At 46.3% G+C, this 9,482-nt stretch overlaps 1 protein-coding gene across 1 annotated transcript in view; it reads right to left on the reverse strand.

The window, feature by feature from the left end:
- LOC120039879 (dedicator of cytokinesis protein 1-like) overlaps positions 1–7,101 on the reverse strand; it is a 22,281-nt gene extending 15,180 nt beyond the window's left edge. Inside the window, exons 1-2 of the mRNA XM_038985222.1 lie at positions 7,045–7,101; positions 6,441–6,530 (exon numbers count right to left, since the gene is read on the reverse strand). Of these exons, the coding sequence (XP_038841150.1) occupies positions 6,441–6,530; positions 7,045–7,101 (147 nt within the window). The remainder of the gene's footprint in view (positions 1–6,440; positions 6,531–7,044) is intronic.
- Between the last annotated feature and the right edge of the window lie 2,381 nt (positions 7,102–9,482).

The raw sequence follows: 9,482 nt of genomic DNA on the forward strand, positions 1-9,482 counted from the left end.
AGACATTAGGATGATGATTTAATATTATATAGTACTACAAACAGCTCTATTAATGTAAAGACATTAGGATGATGATTTAATATTATTTAGTACTACAAACAGCTCTATTACTGTAAAGACATTAGGATGATGATTTAATATTATATAGTACTACAAACAGCTCTATTAATGTAAAGACATTAGGATGGTGATTTAATATTATATAGTACTACAAACAGCTCTATTAATGTAAAGACATTAGGATGATGATTTAATATTATATAGTACTACAAACAGCTCTATTACTGTAAAGACATTAGGATGATGATTTAATATTATATAGTACTACAAACAGCTCTACTACTGTAAAGACATTAGGATGATGATTTAATATGATATAGTACTACAAACAGCTCTATTACTGTAAAGACATTAGGATGATGATTTAATATTATATAGTACTACAAACAGCTCTATTAAATGTAAAGACATTAGGATGATGATTTAATATTATATAGTACTACAAACAGCTCTATTACTGTAAAGACATTAGGATGATGATTTAATATTATATAGTACTACAAACAGCTCTATTACTGTAAAGACATTAGGATGATGATTTAATATTATATAGTACTACAAACAGCTCTATTAATGTAAAGACATTAGGATGGTGATTTAATATTATATAGTACTACAAACAGCAGACATTAGGATGATGATTTAATATTATATAGTACTACAAACAGCTCTATTACTGTAAAGACATTAGGATGATGATTTAATATTATATAGTACTACAAACAGCTCTATTAATGTAAAGACATTAGGATGATGATTTAATATTATATAGTACTACAAACAGCTCTATTACTGTAAAGACATTAGGATGATGATTTAATATTATATAGTACTACAAACAGCTCTATTAATGTGGAGACATTAGGATGATGATTTAATATTATATAGTACTACAAACAGCTCTATTACTGTAAAGACATTAGGATGATGATTTAATATTATATAGTACTACAAACAGCTCTATTACTGTAAAGACATTAGGATGATGATTTAATATTATATAGTACTACAAACAGCTCTATTAATGTAAAGACATTAGGATGATGATTTAATATTATATAGTACTACAAACAGCTCTATTAATGTAAAGACATTAGGATGGTGATTGAATATTATATAGTACTACAAACAGCTCTATTAATGTAAAGACATTAGGATGATGATTTAATATTATATAGTACTACAAACAGCTCTATTACTGTGGAGACATTAGGATGATGATTTAATATTATATAGTACTACAAACAGCTCTATTACTGTAAAGACATTAGGATGGTGATTTAATATTATATAGTACTACAAACAGCTCTATTAATGTAAAGACATTAGGATGATGATTTAATATTATATAGTACTACAAACAGCTCTATTACTGTAAAGACATTAGGATGATGATTTAATATTATATAGTACTACAAACAGCTCTATTACTGTAAAGACATTAGGATGATGATTTAATATTATATAGTACTACAAACAGCTCTATTAATGTAAAGACATTAGGATGATGATTTAATATTATATAGTACTACAAACAGCTCTATTACTGTAAAGACATTAGGATGATGATTTAATATTATATAGTACTACAAACAGCTCTATTAAATGTAAAGACATTAGGATGATGATTTAATATGATATAGTACTACAAACAGCTCTATTACTGTAAAGACATTAGGATGATGATTTAATATTATATAGTACTACAAACAGCTCTATTAAATGTAAAGACATTAGGATGATGATTTAATATTATATAGTACTACAAACAGCTCTATTACTGTAAAGACATTAGGATGATGATTTAATATTATATAGTACTACAAACAGCTCTATTAATGTAAAGACATTAGGATGATGATTTAATATTATATAGTACTACAAACAGCTCTATTACTGTAAAGACATTAGGATGATGATTTGATATTATATAGTACTAGAAACTGCTCTATTACTGTAAAGACATTAGGATGATGATTTAATATTATATAGTACTACAAACAGCTCTATTACTGTGGAGACATTAGGATGATGATTTAATATTATATAGTACTACAAACAGCTCTATTACTGTAAAGACATTTAGTCAACTACTTGTTTCAGCTTTAGAGAGATATTGTAATTGGACCGTCTAGCTGGCTGGAAAATACATGGACCGTCCGGCTGTAGGATCTCATGCATGTTTTCAATGTATTTGTGTGTGTGTGTGTGTGTGTGTGTGTGTGTGTGTGTGTGTGTGTGTGTAATGTAATATGCGATTAACGATCCACCCTGTGATACAGCTTATCTGTAGTATAGACTATGGTCTGACGGTTCTAATACTTTAACCATTAAGTGGAATATTATCTATCAGACATACTACTACAACTGAACTCAATTAAAACACATTTTACATATGTCTTATAAAGTATTTAATTAATGTTACAATGTGTTATAACCACTGTTTATAAGTTATACACATTTTACACAACTATATAATGTGTTAAGCATTGTTTATAAGTTATATACATTTTACACAACTATATAATGTGTTATAAGCACTGTTTATAAGTTATATACACAACTATATAATGTGTTATAAGCACTGTTTATAAGTTATATACACAACTATACAATGTGTTATAAGCACTGTTTATAAGTTATAAACATTTTACACAACTATATAATGTGTTATAAGCACTGTTTATAAGTTATATACACAACTATATAATGTGTTATAAGCACTGTTTATAAGTTATATACACAACTGTATAATGTGTTATAAGCACTGTTTATAAGAATTACACAACTATATAATGTGTTATAAGCACTGTTTATAAGTTATATACACAACTATACAATGTGTTATAAGCACTGTTTATAAGTTATATACATTTTACACAACTATATAATGTGTTATAAGCACTGTTTATAAGTTATATACACAACTATACAATGTGTTATAAGCACTGTTTATAAGTTATGTACACAACTATATAATGTGTTATAAGCACTTTATAAGAATTACACAACTATATAATGTGTTATAAGCACTGTTTATAAGTTATATGCACAACTATATAATGTGTTATAAGCACTGTTTATAAGTTATATACACAACTATATAATGTGTTATTAGTATGCAATACAGTGCTGTAGTTAAATGCATTCTGAAAATCGGCAGGTAGGCGCCCCAACAGGTAGGCGCCCCAACAGGTAGGCGCCCCAACAGGTAGGCGTCCCAACCAGGTAGGCGTCCCAACCAGGTAGGCGTCCCAACCAGGTAGGCGTCCCAACCAGGTAGGCGTCCCAACCAGGTAGGCGTCCCAACCAGGTAGGCGTCCCAACCAGGTAGGCGTCCCAACCAGGTAGGCGTCCCAACCAGGTAGGCGTCCCAACCAGGTAGGCGCCCCAACCAGGTAGGCGTCCCAACCAGGTAGGCGTCCCAACCAGGTAGGCGCCCCAACCAGGTAGGCGTCCCAACCAGGTAGGCGTCCCAACAGGTAGGCGCCCCAACAGGTAGGCGCCCCAACAGGTAGGCGCCCCAACAGGTAGGCGTCCCAACCAGGTAGGCGTCCCAACAGGTAGGCGTCCCAACCAGGTAGGCGTCCCAACAGGTAGGCGTCCCAACAGGTAGGCGTCCCAACCAGGTAGGCGTCCCAACCAGGTAGGCGTCCCAACCAGGTAGGCGTCCCAACCAGGTAGGCGTCCCAACCAGGTAGGCGTCCCAACCAGGTAGGCGTCCCAACCAGGTAGGCGCCCCAACCAGGTAGGCGCCCCAACCAGGTAGGCGCCCCAACCAGGTAGGCGCCCCAACCAGGTAGGCGCCCCAACCAGGTAGGCGCCCCAACAGGTAGGCGCCCCAACAGGGAGGCGCCCCAACCAGGTAGGCGCCCCAACCAGGTAGGCGCCCCAACCAGGTAGGCGCCCCAACAGGTAGGCGCCCCAACAGGTAGGCGCCCCAACAGGTAGGCGTCCCAACAGGTAGACGTCCCAACAGGTAGGCGCCCCAACAGGTAGACGTCCCAACAGGTAGACGTCCCAACAGGTAGGCGTCCCAACAGGTAGACGTCCCAACCAGGGAGGCGCCCCAACAGGTAGACGTCCCAACAGGTAGGCGTCCCAACAGGTAGGCGCCCCAACAGGTAGGCTCCCCAACAGGTAGGCTCCCCAACCAGGTAGGCGCCCCAACAGGTAGACGCCCCAACAGGTAGACGTCCCAACAGGTAGGCGCCCCAACAGGTAGGCGCCCCAACAGGTAGGCGCCCCAACAGGTAGGCGCCCCAACCAGGTAGACGTCCCAACCAGGGAGGCGCCCCAACCAGGTAGGCGCCCCAACAGGTAGGCGCCCCAACAGGTAGGCGCCCCAACAGGTAGGCGTCCCAACAGGTAGACGTCCCAACAGGTAGACGTCCCAACAGGTAGGCGCCCCAACAGGTAGACGTCCCAACAGGTAGACGTCCCAACCAGGGAGGCGCCCCAACCAGGTAGGCGCCCCAACAGGTAGGCGCCCGAACAGGTAGGCGCCCCAACCAGGTAGGCGCCCCAACCGGTAGGCGCCCCAACCGGTAGGCTCCCCAACAGGTAGGCGCCCCAACAGGTAGGCGCCCCAACCAGGTAGACGTCCCAACCAGGGAGGCGCCCCAACCAGGTAGGCGCCCCAACCAGGTAGGCGCCCCAACCAGGTAGGCGCCCCAACAGGTAGGCGCCCCAACAGGTAGGCGTCCCAACAGGTAGACGTCCCAACAGGTAGGCGCCCCAACAGGTAGACGTCCCAACAGGTAGGCGCCCCAACAGGTAGGCGCCCCAACAGGTAGGCGCCCCAACAGGTAGACGTCCCAACCAGGGAGGCGCCCCAACCAGGTAGGCGCCCCAACAGGTAGACGTCCCAACAGGTAGACGTCCCAACAGGTAGACGTCCCAACAGGTAGGCGCCCCAACAGGTAGACGTCCCAACAGGTAGACGTCCCAACAGGTAGACGCCCCAACAGGTAGACGTCCCAACAGGTAGGCGCCCCAACAGGTAGGCGCCCCAACAGGTAGACGCCCCAACCAGGGAGGCGCCCCAACAGGTAGGCGCCCCAACCAGGGAGGCGCCCCAACAGGTAGGCGCCCCAACAGGTAGGCGCCCCAACAGGTAGGCGCCCCAACAGGTAGACGTCCCAACAGGTAGACGTCCCAACAGGTAGACGTCCCAACCAGGGAGGCGCCCCAACAGGTAGGCGCCCCAACAGGTAGGCGCCCCAACAGGTAGGCGCCCCAACAGGTAGGCGCCCCAACAGGTAGACGTCCCAACAGGTAGGCGCCCCAACAGGTAGACGTCCCAACAGGTAGGCGCCCCAACAGGTAGACGTCCCAACAGGTAGACGTCCCAACAGGTAGACGTCCCAACAGGTAGGCGCCCCAACAGGTAGGCGCCCCAACAAGGTAGGCGCCCCAACCAGGTAGGCGCCCCAACCAGGTAGGCGCCCCAACAGGTAGGCGCCCCAACAGGTAGGCGCCCCAACAGGTAGACGTCCCAACAGGTAGACGTCCCAACAGGTAGGCGCCCCAACAGGTAGGCGCCCCAACAGGTAGGCGCCCCAACAGGTAGGCGCCCCAACAGGTAGGCGCCCCAACAGGTAGGCGCCCCAACAGGTAGACGTCCCAACAGGTAGACGTCCCAACAGGTAGACGTCCCAACAGGTAGGCGCCCCAACAGGTAGACGTCCCAACAGGTAGACGTCCCAACAGGTAGGCGCCCCAACCAGGTAGGAGCCCCAACCAGGTAGGCGCCCCAACCAGGTAGGCGCCCCAACCAGGTAGGCGCCCCAACCAGGTAGGCGCCCCAACAGGTAGGCGCCCCAACCAGGTAGGCGCCCCAACCAGGTAGGCGCCCCAACCAGGTAGGCGCCCCAACCAGGTAGGCGCCCCAACCAGGTAGGCGCCCCAACAGGTAGGCGCCCCAACAGGTAGGCGCCCCAACAGGTAGGCGCCCCAACAGGTAGACGTCCCAACCAGGGAGGCGCCCCAACAGGTAGGCGCCCCAACAGGTAGGCGCGCCCCTGTCCTCTGGTTGTCTCTAACCCAGGACCTCGTCTCTGGCACATAGCTAACATTCCTTCACGGTGTTAAGGTGTGTATTTAACATTCTTTCAAAACCACACAATGCCTGAGGCAGACCAGAGGCAGAGAGACAATCTGGGACAACTTGTCTGTATTCTGTTTGTCCACACGGGATACTGTGAATCTATGTCAACTTCCTCTTTGACAACACATGCATACATTAGTAATGTGTATGAGTCATAGCTGTATGATACGGTCACAGCGCCACAGTGTGGTATAACAGTATAATATCCTACACACCAAACAGAACAAAATCAAATATTTAATGTGTGTGTTTTAAAACAACCGGTACTTACCAAGGAATCAAACACCAGGGTGTCAAACGTGTCGCTGTCTGAGTTCTCCATCATAATGTTAAACAGGGCATCAAGGGTGTCTTGCAGAAACTACAACGACAAGAAACACAACGTGTTACAACAGAGAGAGGATATAGTCCGTGTCTCAAACGGCACCCTATTCCCTTATAGGGCTCTGCCAAAAGCAGTACACTATATGGGCAAGAGGTTGCCATTTGTGAAGCACATGTCATTTAAAAAAAAAATGCATAAACATTCATTCTCATCGTCTATCTATTCATTCATTCTCATCCCCTAGTCAGACTCGGGTGGCGTGCATATCATCCACGGCTTCCGAGTATATTACTCGCTATACTACTCAGTCCCTGGACAATAAAGTATACGAGGTCAGGGCGAGGATCACCTTCCAGAGAGACGTCAGGGACTGTAACATATTCTGTTTTACGGAATCATGGCTCTCTTCTGGATTTATTGTCCCCCTCAATTCAGCCAGCGGGGTTCTCCGTCCATCGAGAGGACAGGAAGAAACAACTCTCCGGGAAAAAGAAAGGCGGAGGGATTTGATTTATGATTAACAACTCATGTTGTGATTGTGGTAACGTACAGGAAGTCCTTTCGTTCTCCCGATCTGGAACACCTCACCATCAAATGCCGACCACATTACCTCCCAAGATAATTCCAGTTTACTGCCGATGTGCAAACTGGAAACTGTTTATCCTGACATCAAATGTATTGTAGCGGGGCCTTGAATAAAGGAAATCTGAGGAAAACGTAAACAAATTCTAACCCATCTTCTGTGCTACACGCGAATCACGGACTCTGGATCATTGCCACCCGCCCTCCCTTCTGCAAATCAGATCACGCCTCCATTCTGCTCCTCCCCACCTATACGCAGGGACTTGAGCAGGTAGAACCCATGGTGAGGACTGTTCAATCTGACCAATCAGAATCTATGTTTCAACATTGTTTTGATCACGCTCTAACACTAGGCTACAGCTACCATAGGCTACCTGCCTCTAACCACTAGGCTACCCTGCCTCTAACCACTAGGCTACCTGCCTCGTAACCACTAGGCTACCTGCCTCTAACCACTAGGCTACCTGCATGGAGGATGTGTTACCACTGTGACCATTACAAATTATCCAAACTATTACGAGACGGCAGCATTGTGCAAAACTGAAAGTGCAAATTAACCCTAGCAAGGTAACTGGGAACAATGGACGTGTACAAACAGACAAGCTATGACCTCCGTAAGGCAATGAGGACTAAACGACAGTACAGAGAAAAAGTGGAGTCGCAATTCAACGGCTCAGACACCAGACGTATGTAGGCAGGGGTCTACAGACAATCACTGATTATGAAGGCAAAGCCAACCAGTCTCAGACACCAGACGTATGTGGCAGCGACGTCCAGGACAATCCCTGATTATGAAGGCAAAGCCAACCCACGTCTCAGATACCACAGATGTATGTGGCAGGGACTCCAGACAATCACTGATTATGAAGCAAAGCCAACCACGTCCTCAGACCAGACGTATGTGGCAGGGACTCCAGACAGTCACTGATTATGAAGGCAAAGCCAACCACGTCTCAGACACCAGACGTATGTGGCAGGGACTCCAGACAGTCACTGATTATGAAGGCAAAGCCAACCACGGCTCGATACCAGACGTCTGTGGCAGGGACTCCAGACAATCATGATTATGAAGGCAAAGCCAACCACGTCTCAGACACCAGACGTATGTGGCAGGGACTCCAGACAATCACTGATTATGAAGGCAAAGCCAACCAGTCTCAGACACCAGACGTATGTGGCAGGGACTCCAGACAATCACTGATTGTGAAGACAAAACCAACCACGTCTCAGACACAGAGTATGTGGCAGGGACTCCAGACAATCACTGATTATGAAGGCAAAGCCAACCACGTCTCAGACACCAGACGTATGGGCAGGGACTCCAGACAATCACTGATTATGAAGGCAAACCAACCACGTCTCAGACACCAGACGTATGTGGCGGGACTCCAGACAATCACTGATTATGAAGGCAAAGCCAACCACGTCTCAGACACCAGACGTATGTGGCAGGGACTCCAGACAATCACTGATTATGAAGGCAAAGCCAACCACGTCTCGACACCAGACGTATGTGGCAGGGACTCCAGACAGTCACTGATTATGAAGGCAAAGCCAACCACGTCTCAGACACCAGACGTATGTGGCAGGGATCCAGACAGTCACTGATTATGAAGGCAAAGCCAACCACGTCTCAGACACCAGACGTATGTGGCAGGGACTCCAGACATTCACTGATTATGAAGGCAAGCCAACCACGTCTCAGACAAGACGTATGGCAGGGACTCCAGACAGTCACTGATTATGAAGGCAAAGCCAACCACGGCTCAGACACCGATGCCTCGCTTGCAGGAAACCACATGTAGCCACCATCATGGACCGCCGCCAAACGAGTCCCCAGAGCATGAGCAGACTAGCTGGCTGGAATGTTTACGGACAAATCCAAGCACTCACTTCTATCATCATGAGTGCTTTGAGAGGCTAGTTAAGGACCACATCATCTCCATCTTACCTGACACCTAGACCCACTTCAACTGCAAAAGCTCATCATTAAGCTCAGGCCATGGGTCTGAACCCATGTTCTGTGCAACTGGGTGCTGACTTCCTGACGGGTCAACCCTAAGTGGTGAAGGTAGGCAACAATACTCTGCTGATCCTGAACAGGGGGGGGGGGGGGGCATAGGGGTGGGTGCTCAGCCCCTTCCTGTACTCTGTGTTCACCCATGAACGGCTCAAACTCAATCATCAAGTTTGCTGACGACAGCAGTGTTAAGCCGATAACCAACACTGATGAGAGCCTACAGGGAGGTGAGGGCCCTGGCAGAGTGGTGCCAGGAAAATAACCACTCCCTCAACGTCAACAAAACCAAGGAGCTGATCGTAGACTACAGGAGGAGGTGAGGGCCCTGGCAGAGTGGTGCCAGGAAAATAACCACTCCCTCAACGTCAACAAAACCAAGGAGCTGA

The sequence above is a fragment of the Salvelinus namaycush genome, unplaced genomic scaffold (genome assembly GCF_016432855.1).
Source record: "Salvelinus namaycush isolate Seneca unplaced genomic scaffold, SaNama_1.0 Scaffold3055, whole genome shotgun sequence".
Taxonomy (NCBI): Eukaryota; Metazoa; Chordata; class Actinopteri; order Salmoniformes; family Salmonidae; genus Salvelinus; species Salvelinus namaycush.